This window comes from Mesoplodon mirus (assembly GCF_964341445.2).
Source record: "Mesoplodon mirus genome assembly, chromosome: 14".
Classification (NCBI taxonomy): domain Eukaryota; kingdom Metazoa; phylum Chordata; class Mammalia; order Artiodactyla; family Ziphiidae; genus Mesoplodon; species Mesoplodon mirus.
The window spans coordinates 18,309,232-18,330,588 of NC_138990.1; the positions used below are offsets into that span (position 1 = coordinate 18,309,232).

General features: G+C 44.5%; 1 protein-coding gene across 2 annotated transcripts in view; it reads right to left on the minus strand.

Annotated features, from left to right (window-relative positions):
- LONRF2 (LON peptidase N-terminal domain and ring finger 2) overlaps window positions 1-4,269 on the minus strand; it is a gene marked incomplete at its 5' end in the record, with an annotated part of 31,315 nt that extends 27,046 nt beyond the window's left edge. For both annotated transcript variants that reach the window (XM_082641955.1, XM_082641954.1), the window contains one exon: window positions 3,594-4,269. In XM_082641955.1, coding sequence (XP_082498081.1) covers window positions 3,594-4,269 — 676 coding nt within the window. The remainder of the gene's footprint in view (window positions 1-3,593) is intronic.
- Window positions 4,270-21,357: the final 17,088 nt, after the last annotated feature.

Genomic DNA, 21,357 nt, shown 5'->3' on the forward strand with positions numbered 1-21,357 from the left:
TGAGATGCATGACTCTTCCTTTCACTTGAACACTTAGAGGCCATTGTAGGGTTCTTAATTGGCCTAATTTCAATAGTGTTATGTGTCCGAGAACAGGAAGTCCCGAGGAGAGGGAGTTTGAAATAATCAATATTCTCTTGTATTTATTCATGTATTTATTCTGTCTAGTGATCTTCATTCCTTCCTTTAGTTCCATGCTACCATCTGCACCATTTTCCTTTAACCTGAAGAATTCCCCTCAGTACTTCACGCAACTGTGATGGCAATAAAACTCCTTCCTATTATTTACCTGGATTAAAGCATCTTAATTTTGCCTTCATTTCTGACAGATACTTTTCATCTGGGTAAAGAATGCCAGGTGGGTTTTTTTCCCCCTCTTTCATCACTTTCAAGATGTTACTCCATTATCTTCTAGTTTAATAATTTTGTTGAAAAGTCAGCTATCATTCTTATTCTGGCTCCTTTCAAGGAAATATATCCTGCCTTCTCTAAGTGCTTTTAAATGTCTCTTTATGTTTGATTTTCAGTAACTGGACTGTATGATACTTAGATACGTTTTGTTTGTTGTGTGAAGTGAATGCTTGTGTTTATCCTGTTGGGCATACTGAGCCTCTTGGTTCAGTGACTTAAAGTTTCCCATCAGATCTAGAAAATTCTCAGCCATTTTTCCTTCAAATATTTCACTTGCCCCTTCTCCCTCTCTCTTCTTCGGGGGCTCGTATTCCACAGATTTTAGAACTTTTCTCTGTGTCCCCCATTTCTCTTATGCTCTGTTTTTTTCCTCTGTGATTCAGCTTGGATATTGTCTATTGACTTGTTCCTGAGTGTTCCCATCCTGATTTCTGATGTGTCCAGCCTGTTTTCGAATCCATCTAATTCTCAACTTCAGATACCGTATTTTCCAGGTCTAGAATACCCATTTGGTTCTTTTTAAATAGAGAGTTATCTATTGAGTTATCTTTTCACATGTTTATTTTTGTTTTAACATACAGTTATTTTGAATTCCACTCGCAACTTATTGGCCAAAATTAGTCACATGGCTCTACCCAACCACAAGCAGGCAAGGAATGCAATCGTACTTGTTTGGAGAGGGTATAAAGATACAAATATTTGGGGAACAGCATTAATGATTACCACCCTTGGCTAGGGTCACAAAATAACTAAGGGTCAGCCTGGGTCTAAACACAGGCATTTCCAAATCCAAATATTTGTAACCTTTTTACTATAACAAAACCTCTCTTGCGAGCTAATTTATTATTAAGTTAAATTTTTTCTATAAAGTTTTAAACTAGGGAAACTTGGCTTTCTTTTTGAGTGGAAAATGGATACTGAAATACTGAAAAAAGTTCTCATGATGAATTGACTGCAATAATCCATGTTTTGAAAACTTTTAAACTGAGGTCTAATATATAAATGGAAAATACAATGAATTGTCACAAAGTGAACACACCTGTGCATCCATCTTCTAGGTCAAGGAACAGAACATTAGCACTACCACTCAAGTCCCTCCCATACTGAAGTTGGCTTACTTTCTTTCTATGTAGTATTCCATAAAGACATCACAATATATTTACTTATTCATTCTGTTCTTTTTGGACATTTGAGTTCCACTTTAGGGCTATATCTAATGATGTATATATGCTCTTGTACACCCTTGTATACATTTTTTCAGTGCACATATGCTTGTACCTCATCGAAGCTGCTTGGCCAAAGGTCATAATTAACATTTTCAGATACTGCCAAACAACGTACCAGGGGTATAACTATGCAGACCCATCAGCAGCATACAATAGTTCTCATTTTCTAAATCTTCTCCAAGAGTTGGTATTGTGATCTGTTACATTTCCAGCAATTGTTTTTTAAGGTTCTGTACTTGTGCTGTCTACAATGGTAGCCGTTGGACACATGTGGCTAGTGAAAACAAGAGAGGTCTAGTGCAACAAAGGAACTGAGTTATTTTTTATTTTAATTAATAGAATTTTTAAAAACGGATACTCTTCAGTTAGAGGATAACTTTTAAGTTAATTTGGAAAGACACCAACATGAGAATCCACTTTTTCAACTCTAAATTTTAAGAAATCTAAACATAGAGGAAGTACTTCTGTTGAAAATTTAGTATCCAAATCGGGGTGGGTAGCAAATGTAAAATACACAATGAATTTCGAAGATTTACTGAGAAAGTAAAAGCTGGATTTTTTTACATTAAAGATATGTTGAAATAACCTTTTGAAGGTATAGGATTAAAAGTTTTTTAAAATGAATTTCACCTGCTACTTTTCACCTTTTTTAAATGGGTTAACAGAAAACGTAAAGTAACATATGTGGCTTACACAATATTTCTACTGAACAGTGTGGCTCTACACCATATATACCTATACATAAATAATTGAAAACTAAAAAATACACAGCCTGTTAAAGTACGGATGTGTTGGTTTCAAATATGGTACTGATTATTTGTTACATAAAGCAATTTAACTGCTCTATTCCAGCAGAGAATCTCCCAATTTGGATACACGTGCGTCTTCTAAAAGAGAAAACCTTAACCCTAGTTTACAATAAAATGCATAATGACTAGAGCACACAAGAAGACTCTTAGTAACAAAACATTAAACCAAGTCTTCTTGACTACAGATTTAAGTCATGCACACACAACCCTGTTTCAAAACCAGCGAATTCAGAAAACAAATCACCCTCCATCCACACATTCTCCACCCCAAACAACTGTCAAGAGAGCATACTCATTCAGAGTCAAACGCAATGACCAGGACCGAAGTTTGGGCTTCCTTTATATATTCTTAACAGGTGGTGGCTGGGCGGGAAGCGGCTGGTGCTGGTCACAGACTCTAGTTTAAAAGATAAAGTAGGGCCTCCCTGGTGGCGCAGTGGTTGAGAGTCCGCCTGCCGATGCAGGGGATACGGGTTCGTGCCCCGGTCTGGGAGGATCCCATATGCCGCGGAGCGGCTGGGCCCGTGAGCCATGGCCACTGAGCCTGTGCGTCCGGAGCCTGTGCTCCGCAACGGGAGAGGCCACAACAGTGAGAGGCCCGCGTACAGCAAAAAAAAAAAAAAAAAAAGATAAAGTAAAATAAACCAGACTACTAGTTAGTATATAACCATCTAAAAAGCTAATCACACCATTACGACATCTAACGGCCTTTCAGAGAGAAGGAAGGTCAGAGCCAAACAGTGGCGTGTAAGAGCATCCTTCCTGGATGCACCAGCTGAATCCCCAAAGCAAACCCTGCCCCATCACAAGGCTATCTTCTTGTGACAGCTCGGGAGTGTTACCTTCTTGTAACACACGAGGGTGTTAGCTATTTGCATTTCCCTGCAAGACGAATGAAAACCCTTGGCCCTCCCCTCACTCCTATACAGCTGAGATAGGGTGAAAAGCAGTGCTGGCCTCACAGGGCGGCTCAGGAAGGCCACGGAGGTCCTGGAAAAGACAGCCCGCAGGTGCAGCTGGCCCCTACTCTTCGCCTCACCGCCTCCAGACAGCAAAAGAGCCCCGCCGGCCGAACCCAGCTCTCCCGTCCCGGCCCTGCCCCTCAAGAGACAAGCGTGTAGGCGGCCCAGCCCCCGCGCCCGCTTACCGAGGTCCAGGGCCTGGTGGCACCTGAGCAGCGCGGCCTCGGGCTGCTGCTGGCGCTGCAGGCTCCGCACCTGGCCCGCCAGCCTGCGCGCCCGGCACTCGGCCGGGAAGCACTTCTCCAGCAGGCCGCTCAGCACCACGTTGACGCGGCGCACCGGCGGCCGGCCCGGCCCCGGCTCAGCGCAGCGCCTGCACACCGTGAGCCCGCACGGCAGCGTCACCGGCTTGTGCAGCAGCCGCTGGCAGCGCGGGCAGTCCAGCAGGTCCCGAGGTGCCGCGGGCACCGAGGCCGACGGCCACCCGCTCGGCGCCTCCCCGGGGACGCGGTCCCGCTTCCCCACTGGCGGCCGCCGCTCGCACGGGCCCGGGACGCACGCCAGGCCGCTCGCCAGCTCCCCCAGCTCGTCGGGCCGCAGCGCCCCGAGCCGCGCGGCGCCGCGAAACGCGCCCAGGGCCTCGGGGAGGCGGCCGGCGCGGGCCAGCGCGTCCCCCAGCCGCAGGCATAGGCCGCGGTCGGGCCGCGCCAGGCCGGCCAGGGCGGAGCGGAAGAGCTCGGCCGCCGTCTCGTACTCGCCCGCGCGGAAGGCCTCGTCGCCCTTCTCCACCCGCTGGGCGAGCGGCTCCCCGCAGTCGCAGCCGCGACAGTGGGGCGGCGGCGGGACCAGCTCGGGGCTCATCACCGCGGGGCTGTGGCGACTAGGGCCGGAGGGAAGAACGGAGAAGGGAGGATGCTCACTGCCCGGGCCGGGTGACTTTAGCGCGGGCGCCGCCTTCGCCGAGAGCCACGCGCGCCTGTGGGTGGGCGGTGCGCGGCGGGCCGCGCGACCACCGCCGGGGGCGGACGCAGGGTGGGGCCGCGTCTCCCACGCGGCGTGGGCGGCCAGGGGCGAGGCGGGCACGGTGGGTGCGGCCGAGCCCCGGCCCGCAGGGAATAACCTCCTAGCTCCCCTGGCTTAGGCAGCCGGGCCGCAGGCGGGAAGGCGGCTACCCCTCCACGTTCGGCGTCTCAGCAAACCCTCTCCCTCCTCGCCCCGGGCGGCCCCGCGCGCGCGTCTGCGTGCGCGCTCGTCTCCACGCGCCCTCATCCCGCGCGTTCTCTGCCCTCCCCGCGCAGCTCCTCGGCCCTCCGCTGCTGCCCCCGCGCCTGGAGCAGATGTCTTCGGCCCGCCGTGCCCCCTTCTCCCCGCACCGAGTGCCAGCCTGGCCAAGCCCACCTGCGTTATAGTTAAAAAGAGAATTGATAAATAAGTACCAGGGATGTAAGGTGCAGCATGATGGCTATAGCCATATAGCTGCTGTACCATATACGGGAAAGTTGTTAAGAGAGCAAATCCTAAGAGTTCTCATCCAAGGAGAAAATTTGTTCTTTCTTTTTTTCCTTTCTTTCTTGCATCTATATGAAGAGATGGAAGGTAGCTGAACGTATTGTAAACATTTCAACAATATATGTAAATCAAACCATCATGCTGTATGCCTTAAACCTATATAATGATGTATGCCAATTATTTTTTAATATAACTGGAGAAAGAGAAAGAGACAGAGAGAACTGAGGGAAAGTTACCCAGCACATCACTGTAACCCTAGCTTTGACTTAGGAAATTGTGTTAAATGACCCGGAAGCCTGAAGTGGGCGCTGATCAGATCTCATGAGTAAGCTTCTCTTAACGGAACTCTAGATGTTAGAGATATTTTAGAGCTCTAATTTAGACAGAACTCTAACACAGCATGTGAGGAAATACCAGACTAAGTACTGGAAAGGATATGAGACATGGAAAATTGTATTGTGTCCTTGATAGGAAAGTAGAGATAGAATTTCTAAAACTGTCTCCTACCGTGCAGTACTACAGAGAGAAGTTGCTGGAAGGATGGAGTTAAAAACTACACATAACCTGCTCTTCTCTCCCTAGTGCTCCACCATCTGTTTCATGCTATGTATTTGAATGCAATAAAATGCATTATAGTATTCGAAAATCCGTACTGTTCATTATTTCAAGTCGAAATGTCTTCATTCTAAATTTGTGACGTTTTTCTACATCTAAAACTGGCTAAAGAAAATATAAAATACTCCCATCAAATCTGGCTTGGAAGAAGGGAAATGCCTCATTAAGTGAGGTGAGAAAAATTTAGATGAGTTCGTAAAACGGAAACGGAGACAACTTTGGCCAGCCTCCTAGTCCCATGATAAAGAAACAGGCAGAGCAAATCCCCCTGCCACCCCCTCCATCTGCCACCTCCCACCTTTCCATGAATGATTTTTCTCCTCAGCTTTCTATTTTGACTGATAACGGTTGTAGTCAAACTAGGTTTTGATCTGTTCCTCATTACTGAATGGGTCCAAACTCTCTTTTACATCACTCTTTGGGTTTTCATCTACTCTCTTTATGTAGTAACAATTCACTTGGATTTGAAGGTTGCTTATCCAGCAAATTCACCACCAACAACCGGGAAGCTGCCTGGGGGTGGAGGGCAGCTTTTGAGTAGTTAAAATTGTTGCAACAGACTCTACACTAAGGACTATGAAACCTTGTGATCTCGGATCTTATTTGTTCTTTTAGACAAATTTCTAGCAAGAGAACAGAAAGGAGATGCTGATTGGAGGTATGCCTGCTGAGAGAAAGAAGTGTGTAAAGTAAAAATATCAATGTATTGTGAGATTTATAACATGCAGAAATAAAGTGCATGACAGAAATAGCACAAAGGCCAGTAGAGGAAAAACAGAGGGCTACAAAGTTCTAATACTGCATGTGAGATGGTGTAGTCACTTGAAGGAATATTGTAGTGAGCTAAAGATACATACTCCAAACCCTAAAGCAGCCACCTAGATAACACAATATTTATAGTTGAACGTCCAACAAAGGAGATAAATGAAATTATTCTACAAAAATAAAGTCTATTAACCCAAAAGAATGATGAAAAAGAGGAGAAGGGGGAATAAAAACAGAGGAGATGAATAGAAAACAAATAGCAAGATGGTAGATTGAAACTCAACCATATCAATCAATGTTAATTAAATATTAATGGTCTAACCACTATAATTAAAAGGCAACATTGTCAAACTGTATATAAAAGGAAGGTCCAAATATACGCTGCTTCCAAAACAAAGATACATATAAGTAAAAGGTAAAAGTTAAATAAGAAGATACAAATAAGTTAAAGGTAAAAGGACACAAAAAGTTGTTTCATCTTAACCCTTATCACAATAAGGGGATAGTGACTACACTGATATCTGACCAAGGAGATTTCATAGCCAAGAATATTACTAGGAGAAAAGATGGCCATTTCATGGTGATAAAGGGGTCAATTGGTCAAGAGGACATAACAATCCTAAACAAGCATGTACCTAATAATGGAGCTTCAAAATGTATGGGGTGGGCTTCCCTGGTGGTGCAGTGGTTGAGAGTCCACCTGCTGATTCAGGGGACACGGGTTCGTGCCCTGGTCCGGGAAGACCCCACATGCCACGGAGCAGCTGGGCCCATGAGCCATGGCTGCTGAGCCTGCGCGTCCGGAGCCTGTGCTCCGCAATGGGAGAGGCCACAACAGTGAGAGGCCCGTGTACCACAAAAAAAAAAAAAAAAAAAAAAAATGTACGGGGAAAAATAATGATAGAACAGTAAAAGGAAATAGGTAAGCTCAAAAACTGATAGAACAGTAAGGGGGAATAGGTAAATTCGCAATTACAGTTAGAGATTTTAATACCCTTCTCCCAACAATCAATAGAACACATATACTGAAAGTCAGTAAGGATATAGAAGACGTGAATAATACTACCAACCAGCTTGAGCGATTTGACACTTGTAGAACATTCCACCCAATACCAGCAGAATATGCATTCTTTTCAAGCGCGTGCAGAACAGTTATCAATATCACAATACATATTTGAGCCACAGAACAAGTCTCAATAAATATAAAAGGATTCAAGAAATCAAGTCATACAATGTTCTCTGACCACAGTGGATTGACAATAGGAATCAATAATAGAAAACTATTTAGAAAATCCTCAGTTATTTAAAAATTAAATAACGTATCTCTAAATAGCCCATGGAATGAATAATTGGATTTCTGTATAGTAGCCAAAGTGGAAATTGAAATTTTAGAAACTATACCATTTATAATATCATAAAAATGTGTAAAACATGTACACTAAAAACTACAAAACGCCACTGAGAGAAATTAAAGGAGACCTAAACAAATGAAGAGATATACTGTGTTCAAGGATTGAAAGACTCAATGTTAAGATGCCAATTCTCCCCAAATTGATCTATGGATTCAACTCCATGTCAATCAAAATCCCAGAATGGGGGCTTCCCTGGTGGCGCAGTGGTTGAGAGTCCGCCTGCTGATGCAGGGGACGCGGGTTCGTGCCCCAGTCTGGGAAGATCCCACATGCTGCGGAGCGGCTGGGCCCGTGAGCCATGGCCGCCAAGCCTGCACGTCCGGAGCCTGTGCTCCGCAATGGGAGAGGCCACAACAGTGAGAGGCCCGAGTACTGCAAAAAAAAAAAAACCAAAAAAAAAAAAAAAGCTGGCCTGATGCTCACAACTAGTTAATGTTGTTAATGTTGTTCTCCTGTTGGAATAAACAATCTCATAGAATACCAACATCAGACAAAGTCATCTTGAGCCCACAATAAAGTGAAACAAAAACAAGGTCACTGTGCAACCCACAAAATATCAACCATCTTCGTCTCTCAGCTAATCCTAAGCCTAAACCTAAACCTAAGCCTAACCCTCTCCCAGTAAAATGAAAGACTACTACTTCTTTACCAATTACAGCTTTATCTTCTGATTTGCCCTCCTTATAAATAAGGTTTACTGGGATATCCAATCATAGAATTGCACCTGCTTTCTGATAGCATCCAATCTAGAGTGAATTCCCACTTCCTTAGATCTTTTCCAAAATTATCCAGCCAAAGCCCAAATCCATGTTTGGGCATACAAATACTCAAAAACTGCATTTATGTCTAAATATTTGGAATTCTTTAATTTTGTACCTTAAAAAAAACAACAGATTTTTGCTTATAAATTATGTTTTGTTATTAGACAACTAGGTAAGACAATTTCAGACAGCTTTTTTTTTTTTTTGCGGTACGTGGGGCTTCTCACTGCTGTGGCCTCTCCCGTTGTGGAGCACAGGCTCAGCGGCCATGGCTCACGGGCCCAGCCGCTCCGCGGCATGCGGGATCCTCCCGGACCGGGGCACGAACCCGCGTCCCCTGCATCGGCAGGCGGACTCTCAACCACTGCGCCACCAGGGAAGCCCTCAGACAGCTATTTATTAGAACCTTAATCTGAAAAACAATGTTACAGATGTAGCTAGTTTCCCCCGTCCCATTCGCTCAGTAAATGAAAAGCCAATTAAAGATAACTGTCACTATATTTTTTCTTTTTTAACATTGATTTTTGAAATACTAGACCTCTTGATTTTCTTTATTAGAATTTTGGTGAGAATACAGCTTACTGATCTGATGAAGCTCCTCTTGAAACAAATTTTAAAGCTCCTTATTAATTTTTTGTACTTCAACATCACTTTTTTTTTTAAACCAATAGTCCCCTATAAGAATGGACTAAATAGGGCCTCCCTGGTGGCGCAGTGGTTGAGAGTCCGCCTGCCGATGCAGGGGATACGGGTTCGTGCCCCGGTCTGGGAGGATCCCATATGCCGCGGAGCGGCTGGGCCCGTGAGCCATGGCCGCTGAGCCTGTGCGTCCGGAGCCTGTGCTCCGCAACGGGAGAGGCCACAACAGTGAGAGGCCCACATACCACAAAAAAAAAAAAAAAAAGAATGGACTAAATAATACATTCCTATGAGTAAATAGAATTTTACTGTGTGTAACAGTCAAAACCCCCAGAGGACATGGATGCTTGGAAACACTGAGTCAGGAGGACCCCTCTGTGGGCTCCCTCCCCGCACTGAGCATGCTCACTAGTCCACTCGGAAACTCAGAGGCTCCTCTGCAAATCTATGCAGCCATAGCCCTGGGCATCCTAGACCACTCTGCTTTTCTGGTAGTTACCTCCATACGGTATTTTCTGGAAACCAAGGGCCACAAACTGCTGTCCATTCACCCTTCCTGGACCTGGCTGTACAGTGTGCGACAGTAGAGCAGGGTGTCCCAGCACTGCTGCCCAAAGTGCCAGAGTGGAAAATGCTGGTCCTCCAACGGTTTGTTACCAGCCAATGATGAGGTAAGTACACAGACTGAAGTAAGTATAATTTGACATGTCTGGGCTTTCCGAGCTGTGGGTCTCTCAGGGAACAGCGTACAGCTGGGAGGGGTTGTTGTCAAGGTCACCCAGTGAGCTGCCTGTGGCTCCTGCAGTGTGTGAATATAAGCACAACATGTGATATCGGCCACATGTGTCCTAAAAGTGTATAAAACTCTAAGAAAATGTATGTTATTTTATAATTTGCCAGTTTCACAATCATTTCAAGAAGTCAATTTTTTAAATCTATGATTGACCATTGTTAGGTAAAAGAGGTAAGTAAAATCTCTATTATTTATTTTAAACCTTGATGTACAGATGGGAAAAAAAACTTCACTGGCCTTTTTTCTTTTCCTAGTAAAGACACACATTTTCTGAATGCAGCTGCAGAGGTAAACCTCTGATGATGGTCTAAGTGATGTTAAGAAGTGAAGACCAAAATTGTTAGTGTTCCTTGGAAGCTTGATTTCTCCCATGCTGAGTTTGGGTTTGCAGCCATGATGGATGATAAAAGGCTACGGTCGCTTTGTTGTTTGTGACGTGCTGGGTTACGGAGCAAGAAAGTCATCAAAACCTAACTGGCATTTATGAGTAAACCAGAGAGAAGTAGGAGTCAAGCTAAAATAACTCTTTGAAAGAATGAGTATGGAATTAAAAAGTTAACAGAAGAAATGTTTAATATGTTACATATAACATTAGTGCTTCAAGTGCATCTTATAAAGTAACACTTTGAAATAATAAAGTATATAAGTGTGTATCAAAGATGTTTGTTTAAACTAGATGAATCTTGGATAAACAACAAGGTCCTACTGTATATTTAATATATGTGAACTATATTTAATATATGTAATAAACCATAATGGAAAAGAATATATATATATGCATAACTGAATCACTTTGCTGTACAGCAGAAGTTAACACAACATTGTAAATAAACCATACTTCAATTTTTTTTAATGCCAAAAAATAAAATTAAAAAAAAAGTAGGTGAATGACATGCAGCTCAAAGTATTCAGGAAGTAGCAAACGTTATGGAAAACTAACTCACAGAATAAATAAAACTAGCAAAGCACTGCTTATTGCAACTTGATGAATACACAAATATCAGCAACAAGGCAATTCTTTTAGTATAATTTGAACGTGATGGTCAAATGAAGGAGAATGTCTTATTTCAGCATTGTTGCTGACAAACACAGCTAGCTCCAAATAGTGTAACACAGGGAAGGATTTCATAGGAAAGATTCTTGAAAAAGTGTGATCTGAAAGTAAAGGTGCAATGACAGGAAAACACCCTGAAATTGTCACCCAGATTAAGAAGCACGTGCCAGGATATAAAATAACACACTACTTCTTTCATCGAGAAACTCTTGCTATGAAAAAAAACTAAAGGGTCATTAGTGACGTCACAAAAGTTGTAAAATACGTAAAGGCAAATGTGTTAATTCAAGATTATTCTCTTTATATTTTTTAATAAATTTGTTTTGTTTGTTTAGTTGGTTGCACCAGGTCTTAGTTGCGGCAGGTGGGCTCCTTAGTTGTGGCTTGCGAACTCTTCGTTGCGGCATGCTTGTGGGATCTAGTTCCCTGACCAGGGATTGAACCCTGGTCCCCCGCATTGAGAGCGTGGAGTCTTAACCACTGTGCCACCAGGGAAGTCCCTAAGATTATTCTCTTTATTATGTGAAAATACAAATGCTAATCACAAAGAACTATTATTGGCTATGGAGGTATGTCAAGGGGAAAAGTTCTACTGAAGATGTTTGAACTACGGGATGAACGCTTAGAGCTTCTGCAATATAGTTGTCCCTCTGTATCCCTTATCAGTGGGGGATTGGTTCCAGGACACCCCTCAGATGCCAAAATCTGCGGATCCTCAAGTCCCTTATATAAAATGTTATGGTATTTGCATATAACCTATGCACATCTTCCATATATTTTAGATCATCTATAGATTACTTATAATACCTATTATAACGTAAATACTATGTAAATAGTTGTAAAAAATGATGTAAATTCTATGTAAATAGTTGCCAGTGTGTGAAGCAAATTCAAGTTTTGCTTTTTGGAACTTTCTAGAATTTCTTTTTTTTTTAAATTGAAGTAAAGTTGATTTACAATGTTGTAGAATTTCTTTTTTTTTTTTTTTTGAATATCTTCCATCCACAGTTGGTTGAGGAATCTGCAGATACAGAGGGCTGAAACTCTTTAAGAAGCCAGTTGGATCCCAGTTTTTAGATGTGTAAATTGTGCTTATTTGTCTGATACTTTTGTTTTTTTTTGTTTGTTTGTTTTTTTGTTTTTTTTTTTTTTTGCGGTACGCAGGTCTCTCACTGTTGTGGCCTCTCCCGTTTGCAGAGCACAGGCTCTGGACACGCAGGCTCAGCAGCCATGGCTCACGGGCCTAGCTGCTCCACGGCATGTGGGATCTTCCCGGACCGGGGCACGAACCTGTGTCCCCTGCATCGGCAGGCGGACTCTCAACCACTGCGCCACTAGGGGAGCCCATACTTTTGTATTTTTTTTTTTTTCGGTACGCGTGCCTCTCACTGTTGTGGCCGCTCCCGTTGCGGAGCACAGGCTCCGGACGCGCAGGCTCAGCGGCCATGGCTCACGGGCCCAGCCGCTCCGCGGCATGTGGGATCCTCCCAGACCGGGGCATGAACCCGCGTCCCCTGCATCGGCAGGTGGACTCTCAACCACTGCGCCACCAGGGAAGCCCCATACTTTTGTATTTTTAATGACCTTAATACTTCCACTCAAGCAATTTTATCAATTTCAGATAAGATTGAGGGCAGAGCAGAGAAAGCCTGGAGGAAGAGAGTGTCTACAGATTGTTGGGATGTGTTCCATGCCTTAACCACAATTATCAATTATTTAGGAAATGTTCTTGATGTTGCACATCTGTAAAAAGCTACCATTACACATTTTACACATTGGATATAATGCTTTGAATGTAATTTTTCATCAAAAGAACTTATACGATATTCAAAGAGCGGGAATAATTACTTTCATCAAAAGGTAATTTAAAATCAAATGTAGGGGCTTCCCTGGTGGTGCAGTGGTTAAGAATCCACCTGCCAATGCAGGCGACATGGGTTAGAGCCTTGGTCCGGGAAGATCCCACATGCTGCGGAGCAACTAAGCCCGTGTGCCACAACTACTGAGCCTGTGCTCTAGAGCCCGTGAGCCACAGCTACTGAGCTCGAGTGCCACAACTACTGAAGCCCACGCACCCTAGAGCCTGTGCTGTGCAACAAGAAAACCACTGCAATGAGAAGCCCGCGCACCGCAACAAAGAGTAGCCCCCGCTCACCGCAACTAGAGAAAGCCTGCACGCAGCAACGAAGACCCAACACAGCCAAAAATAAATAAATAAATAAATTTATAAAAAAAGAAAATCAACTATAACTTTCCTGGGCAAGTTGTTGGAACTGGCTACCAATGAAGGATTGAAGATTAATTTTGAAAATATAGTGCAATACCACTTGCTTCATTCTGGATTCATGGAAAGTTTTTAAAATGTAATTTTGTTTGTTTGTTTGTTTTTTGCTGCATTGGGTCTTCGTTGCCGTGCACGGGCTTTCTCTAGTTGTGGCGAGCGGGGGCTGCTCTTCGTTGCGGTGCCTGGGCTTCTCATTGCGGTGGCTTCTCTTGTTGCAGAGCACAGGCTCTAGGCGCATGGGCTTCAGTAGCTGCAGCACATGGGCTCAGTAGTTGCAGCATGCGGGCCCTAGAGCGTGTAGGCTTTAGTAGTTGTGGTGCACGGGCTTAGTTGCTCCGCAGCATGTGGGATCTTCCTGGACCAGGGCTCAAACCCGTGTCCCCTGCATTGGCAGGTGGATTCTCAACCACTGTGCCACCAGGGAAGTCCCTAAAATGTAAATTTTTAAATTGTTTTTTTAAAAAATTTATTTATTTTATTTATTTATTTTTGGCTGCATTGGGTCTTTGTTGTTGTGTGCGGGCTTTGTCTAGTTGCGGCGAGCGAGGGCTACTCTTTGTTGCAGTGCGTGGGCTTCTCATTGCAGTGGCTTCTCTTGTTGAGAGCACAGGCTCTAGGCACTTCAGTAGTTGTGGTGCATGGACTCAGTAGTTGTGGCACTTGGGCTCTAGATCGCAGGCTCAGTAGTTGTGGCGCACGGGCTTAGTTGCTCCGTGGCATGTGGGATCTTCTCAGACCAGGGCTCGAACCTGTGTCCCCTGCATTGGCAGGCAGATTCTTAACCACTGCGCTGCCAGGGAAGCCCGCTAAAATGTAAATTTTTAAAGTTAAAAATTTTATCAACATTCCTCTGTGAGATGGTTTCTCTACTGTTAGTGTTATTAAAACAAAATGTAGAACAGAACAGAAAAATTATCTCCTGAAAATAGCATTATTGGCAATCTAGATTAGATTAATTAACAAGCAAGAAGCAAGCTCATTTGTCACCCTAAAAAGTTTATGTATTAATACACATGGTATTTATTCAAAGGGTGAATGTAAGCATTTCATAAGTGGAATCATCATTTCAATCATGAGTTTTATCTAGTTAGAACTGTGGAAACACCAAAAGTTACAAGCGTATAGATTAATTACATACACACATGTATACTTTCAATGAATGTGTACAGGTTTATAAATTTTTTCTCTTCCTAATTGAATTATTTGTAGTGAGGTGGGTGGACCGATAGACTGTCATACAGAATGAAGTCAGTCAGAAAGAGAAAAACAAATACCGTATGCTAACACATATATATGGAATCTAAAAAAAAAAAAAAGGTTCTGATGAACCTGGGGGCAGGACAGGAATAAAGATGCCAATATAGAGAATAGACTTGAGGACATGGGGAGGGGGAAGGGTAAGCTGGGACGAAGTGAGAGAGTGGCACTGACATATATACACTACCAAATGTAAAATAGATAGCTAGTGGGAAGCAGTGGCATAGCACAGGGAGATCAGCTTGGTGCTTTGTGACCACCTAGAGGGGTGGGGTAGGGAGGGTGGGAGGGAGGGAGACGCAAGAGGGGGGGGATATGGGGATATAAGTATACATATAGCTGATTCACTTTGTTATAAAGCAGAAACTAACAGAACATTGTATAGCAACTGTACTCCAATAAAGATGTTAAAAAAAAAAGGAGCACGCCCCTCCCTGCTAATAATGGTCAGTAGTCCCCAACCTCCCCCTTTCTTCTCCTATTTTATGGTAAAAATAAAAATGAGGAAACTGAGGCAGAGAGAGTTTTGGCCCAGGAAAGGTCAGTGCTGAGATTTGAATCCAGGCAAACTGGTACTGTTGTTCTCGGCTCTTAACTCCATGCATGCCCTGTTGCCTTCTCTACTCATCTCTAGGACTTGGGCACTGGCAGCCCCCTTTGTAGTGGAGGCCTGTGGTCCTCCAGGTATTGGAATATTCCTTGACCCTGATCTCCCTCCATTCAACTCTTTTGGCCTGAAATGTACCTCCCATGAAAATATTTTTATGGTGCTTTTGTCATCTGCATTATTTGCGTGCTCTACTAAACTACTACCAAGCTACTAAAGCAAACAGCGTTTCTTCCCCCAGGCATTCCAAAAGAAAAGAAAAGAAACTGGTATTTTAAGTTTTCCTCAGGAGCTTTGTTCAGCAAGGTCAGTTGAAGACTCTTCCAGTGCCCTGCAGTGGACAGCAAGAGCCGTGGACCACCCATGCAATATGGTGGGCAGTGACTGGCCTGGGAATAAGGAGACATGGATTCCAGTCTTGATTGTGGCTGTTACTATGTGAACTGGGGCTTTAGTTCCCTCATCTGTAAATGAGGTAATGACCAGTAAAATACCCAATCTCCAAAGCTGTTCTCAGAATCAAACAAGTTAGTGTATGTGGAAGTGCCATATAGAGTATAAAGGGCCAGATAAAAGGATTAGCAATGTTAGACCGACCAAGATCCCATCCTGTTTGAGAAGGACTTAGGGCACCATAGTGGGTGCTCCCAGTTAGGAGAGGCCACTCATCTGACAGTGTGAACACAGGAGGGGTCAGTGGGCTTGACGCCTCCACACAGTCTGGGCTGAGCAGAGGGTGAGCACCCCAGGGCCAGATGGCAGGAGCTCTGATTTTGTCATGATGGGTCCCTCAGAAGCCCACTTTCAAGGTCATTCTATTGAGTTTCATCATCTCTGCATTGTTTGGGGACCACATGTTGTAGATGATCTCTCGTCGAGGCTGAGAAGGACCTGGTAAGTTCTGTCCTTCCTGGTTACTGCTCAGGGCCAGTCCCAGCTCCCTCTGAGCGCTGCCTGGGCTAGCTGGGCTCCAGGTCTCGCCCCGCCCTCCCCATCCCTCTGCTGCGGAGAAGTGCCATTCACGGGACTGCACACCCGGCCAGCTGGCTTGCTTCTTCCACACTGTGATGTCAGAAACCCATTCTAATGAACTGCTGCCTAATTATCAACCTAAGTAGGGGCACATTCTGGGGAAATCGGCCCCCTCTGATCCAGGTTCCTGCCGGACCTGTCACAGTTCATTTGTCCCTGGATAATCAAGGGCTGACTCGGCTCTCGTTTTCACGTGACGTTTGGTTAGCTGTCCTCCACTCAGTCACTTGGATAATTGGGAGTAGGCTCTGCTGTGTGGCGGGCGGGCAGGGCACAGCTCCCAGACCTTGCTGCTCAAAGGGTGCTCTGACAGCCAGTGGTACTGGCATCGCCCAGAGCTGATTAGGAAGGAAAGATCTCGGGCCCCACCCAGAACATGCATTTTAACCAGAGCAGAAGAGTAGGGAGTTGCCAGAGGTCCCTGAGGGCATTCAGGGACAACATCTCCTCTGGAGTGAAAAGGAGACCCAATGAGCAAGACCGAATTGCAGGAGTGAAGGGGAATATAGTTACCACCTGCAAGGAGGGGAAGGCACTGGGTCGCCCTCGAGGCCAGGGGTTCTGGCTTGACATAGGCACGTCCGTCTTAGCGGTGGGGTGGCCCACCTAACCCAAGCAAGCCCTAGAGACGGATTAAATAAGCCTAAATCCTGGTCTCTGGATAATTCTAACTTCAAAACAGCAACACTCTTCTGAACACACCTCAAACAAGGTCAGACTGAACAAGAATGAACAGAGTGAACCAAGGATTTACGCAAAAACGCCCAAAGCCAGAAACAAAACCCTAAACCCAGGCAACATCTGGGGACAAGAGCAAGTTAAAATAAATGATACTTATAAGACTTATACAGTTGTATAAATGACCGTGTGGTTAACTCTTTGTCCCCTTGGTACCTGGGAGGATGGATGAGAAGACGCCATCACAGAGGAATCATGAAAAGAGTCTGAGATAAGGAATCAGAAGACCTGAATTTGAACTCTGCTTCCACCTTGAAACTGAACAGTTTCAAACCTTTAACTCTGTTGACAGTATGCAATAAAAGGAGGCTCACAGTATGTGTCTCCAGGAGTGTTGTGGGAATCAGCAGGATGGTTGGAAAGCACCTGTCTTGTCTGGCACCTGAGTCAGTGCAGCGTATCATTCATTCCCTCATTCCTCAATCCCAGATGACATTGGCCTTGGCAGGGCCTGGGGTTGGCTGCACCTTGGATTAAGGTCCGGTTGCGCTCCTGGACGTGGGGGGGCTGCAGGGCGAACGTCCCCCTGTGGCGGAATCACACATTCTCCTTTAGAGAGGAGTGATTTTCAGGTCTTTGGGTGGAGTTCTGGTGTATGGGCCCAAGACAAGGAACCCATTCCGGCCCTTGTACTGGCCAGAAAGATCCACAGCAACAGTGAGAATCATCTCTCCCAGCTGATTTTGAAATCGGTCTTCTCCATGGATTTATATGTTTTCTGCAATTTTGCTCAGTACGCAGACCTTGCCTTCTCCTAGCCCAAAGGTGCCTAGGTCACGTTCCTCTCAATTATATTTCTCAGCTAACCTGATCATATATAAAAGGAAGTCTGACGCTGAGAGAAGTTTTGATTATGAAGTAAGACTTTTTAGATAGCACGTTTTATAACTCTACAGACTGAATGAAGTGAATATCCAGTCATGTAGCACGTAGTGCAATGGCAGTGAGAGCAAGAGAGGCACACGGGTTACAGATGAACGAGGCATTAATAAAACATTAAAAAGCTCTTCCCACTGAATGGTCAGTACAAGAGGTGCTGAAGCACAAAGATGTGCAACTTCATAAATACTATGGCTAAACAAATGGGTAGCAAAAGCACTCAAATCCATAGAAATCATGCTGCAGATACTGTTAAAAGATTTTATGGGGACTTCCCTGGTGGCGCAGTGGTTAAGAATCTGCCTGCCAATGCAGGGCACACAGGTTCAAACCCTTGTCTGGGAAGATCCCACACGCCGCGGGGCAACTAAGCCTGTGCGCCACAACTACTGAGCCTGCGCTCTAGAGCCTGTGAGCCACAACTACTGAGCCTGCGGGCCACAACTACTGAAGCCCGCGCGCCTAGAGCCCGTGCTCCACAACAAGAGAAGCCACCGCAATGAGAAGCCCGAGCACTACAACAAAGAGTAGCCCTCACTCGCTGCAACTACAGAAAGCCCGTGTGCAGCAACGAAGACCCAACGCGGCCAAAAAATAAATAATTAATTAATTATTTTTAAAAAGGGGCTTCCCTGGAGGCGTAGTGGTTGAGAGTCCGCCTGCCAATGCAGGGGACACGGGTTCGTGCCCCGGTCTGGGAGGATCCCACATGCCGCAGAGCGGCTGGGCCCGTGAGCCATGGCTGCTGAGCCTGCACATCCGGAGCCTGTGCTCTGCAACGGGAGAGGCCACAACGGTGAGAGGCCCGCGTACCGCTAAAATAAATAAATAAATAAATAAAAATAAAAATAAAAATAAAGATTTTATGAAATGCCTTGGGGAAAAAAAACATGCTGATCTACTCACAGATGTTGGTGGGCAAGTTAGTACTCATTTATAGTTTTAAATTAGTCCTTGTCTAAATCTTTCGCCTTATTGTTAAAAAATGGTCGGGAGAGAAACGCTCAGGAAAAAAATAGTAACAAGTATTGGAGAACAAAGTGAAAGATGTTATACACAAAAAGAAAGAGAAGGAGGAGAAAGAAAAACTAAAATACAACTGGGGGGAGTTCCTGGTGACCTAGTGGTTAGGATTCTGAGCTTTCACAGCCACGGCCAAAAAAATAGAAAATAAAAAAGAATAAATCAATAAAATACAACTGGAAATTTCCTTCTATTTGAGATAACAAGAGAAAAGGATCTAGGGATCATAGTGAACCACAAACAAAACTCAAGGCGGCATTGAGGTATACTTAGATGAAAGGTAAGTGTATCTGTTGCCATGGCTAAGAGCAGGAATTGAGTGTGTTTTAGAAAGAGCACTGGACTGGGATCAGAAACTTCTAGAAGTGACTGCCATGCACATTATGTTCACGAGGATCCTGTGGCTCTGTTCCAGCTGATTGGGAAATAGGGCAGGACTTCCTGTCATAAGCTGCTGGTGTAGATTAGATAAACCAGTAAATTAGTTCATACTGCTGCAGAAAATCTCTGAGACTTTGGATATTTCCCCTAATTTATGTACGCCTAAGTTTTTCATCTATACAACAATAAGGATAGACAAAATGCTCTCTAATGGTTGAATTATCTTCTATGAGTCTCAGAGGGAAGTTTGCAGGGCAGTTGGACTTGGACAGGATGGCCACGGTCAGAGCTGGGTTCCATGGATGAGTGAAGTATCCAGGATAAGGGGCAAATCAAGCCTATTGGGAAAGGCCATATTCAAGCTCTAGAAAGTCCGATACAAATACCATGTCTGAAGGACTAGAGCTAGGATGAAGGATTATATCCTCAGAGTCAAGGACTCCAACTCAAGACTGAGTTCAGGAGGAATATAGTTTGAGGAAAAAATATAAGGGAGTTGGGGTGAATTCATGATGGCGTCACAATTTTCTAACTTTCCATTATATCTCCTCCTAAAAATGGACAGAAAAATCAGGACAGAAGGAAAAATCAGCAGAAGAAAAGACTAAGTGACTCGATATTCCACAAGACCCAAATATGTACAAGAAGACCAAACCATCTGCCAGCAGTAGGACCTTCACTGGTCCCACATGAGATACGCAGCCATGTGGAGGGGAGAGAAGATCCCAACAATGGACCCCAACTTGTGTGGGAACCTCTGCAAGTGGGTCTGAACACAACAGGCAGAATGGGAGAAGGTCTACAGGGTCCCATTTGGTGTGAGAGCAGAAAGGCCACAGGGTCTCACCGAGGGGCAGTGGGAAGATGGAAGAGTGGCTTACACCTTTACCAAAATCTCCCTTCTACTAGGACAATGGTTCAACTGCCAGTAGTAACTTCAGATTGAGTTGGTAGGTACTGGGGCAGCAATACTGAAAAACGGAAGGGTCAGAGGAGGCAGATGTCGTTTTTTTTTAACTCCTTAGTAACAGCAGAGGAAGAAGCCATGAAGCTAGGAAAGCAACCGTGGTCCATCCCCACCCTGTACACTGAAATCTGTTCCTAAAAATACAGGGAAACGCTCCTTATTTAAACATCAAATGAAAAAGAATTGCGATTTAATTTTATGTAAAGATTTATGAATAAAAATAGAACATACCATAATATGACAGAACTGAAATAAAAGTATCTTGTGTAATGTAAAATATGTGTCTAACTTAAATATGTAACAACAATAACAAAAAGGAGAGATGGTAGTAAAAAAAATAAAATAACACTGTTGCATTGTCAAGAAGGAATAAAAGCTGTAATTGAAACTATACTATCTCCTTGCAGTCCTGACAAGTTGGTGCAGACTCATCTTTCCCTGGGCCTACCCACTAAGCACAACTATAAATCCTGAAAATAACGCAAGAGGCAACCAAAGGAGGTACTCCAAATGTGGTAAGAAGAAGACAAACTGGTCTGGGAACCCCGGACGGGAAGAACGGCACTGTGGCGGGGTGTTTTACATCTCAGAAGACAGTGGCCTGGACCTGGTACGTTTTGACCCCTGACCCAGCAACAGAAGGTAGCCCAGGTAGGCTAATTCTTCCCCCACATCTAATGGGAGCCAATCTGACAAGGCCATCAGGTGAGCCCAGCAACACCAGTAAGGGGATGGATTGGGAGCCCAGCAAACAATAAGCAAACAAGGGAAATGCCCTACTTTTCTGCTGGGCTTGAGCCTTCCCTCCCCCAGGAGACAGACAGCAGTATGGAGGGCCTGGGGGACCACTTCTGCATCTTAGGTGGCATGCCAGACACTCAGGTCAAGAAAACAGCACCAGAAGCTTCTGAAAATTACATTGTTATTGGAACCACAGCCCACAAATACAGGCCAGATGCAGCATGCTATAAACAGGGTGGCTTCCCACTAAAAGAAAAGATTTAGTAGGAGCCAGGATCTCCTAAAATAACAGACAAAATGCTGAGGATACAATTTTTTTAAAGTCACCTGTTATAGAAAGAACAAAGAAAATCTCAACTTGAATCTCAATCCACTGACACCAACACCGAGATGATTTAGAGGGTGGAATTATCTGACAAGGATTTTAAAGCAGCCTTAACACAGGGTCTTCAACATCAATTACAAACTCTCTTAAAAAAATGAAAAAATAGA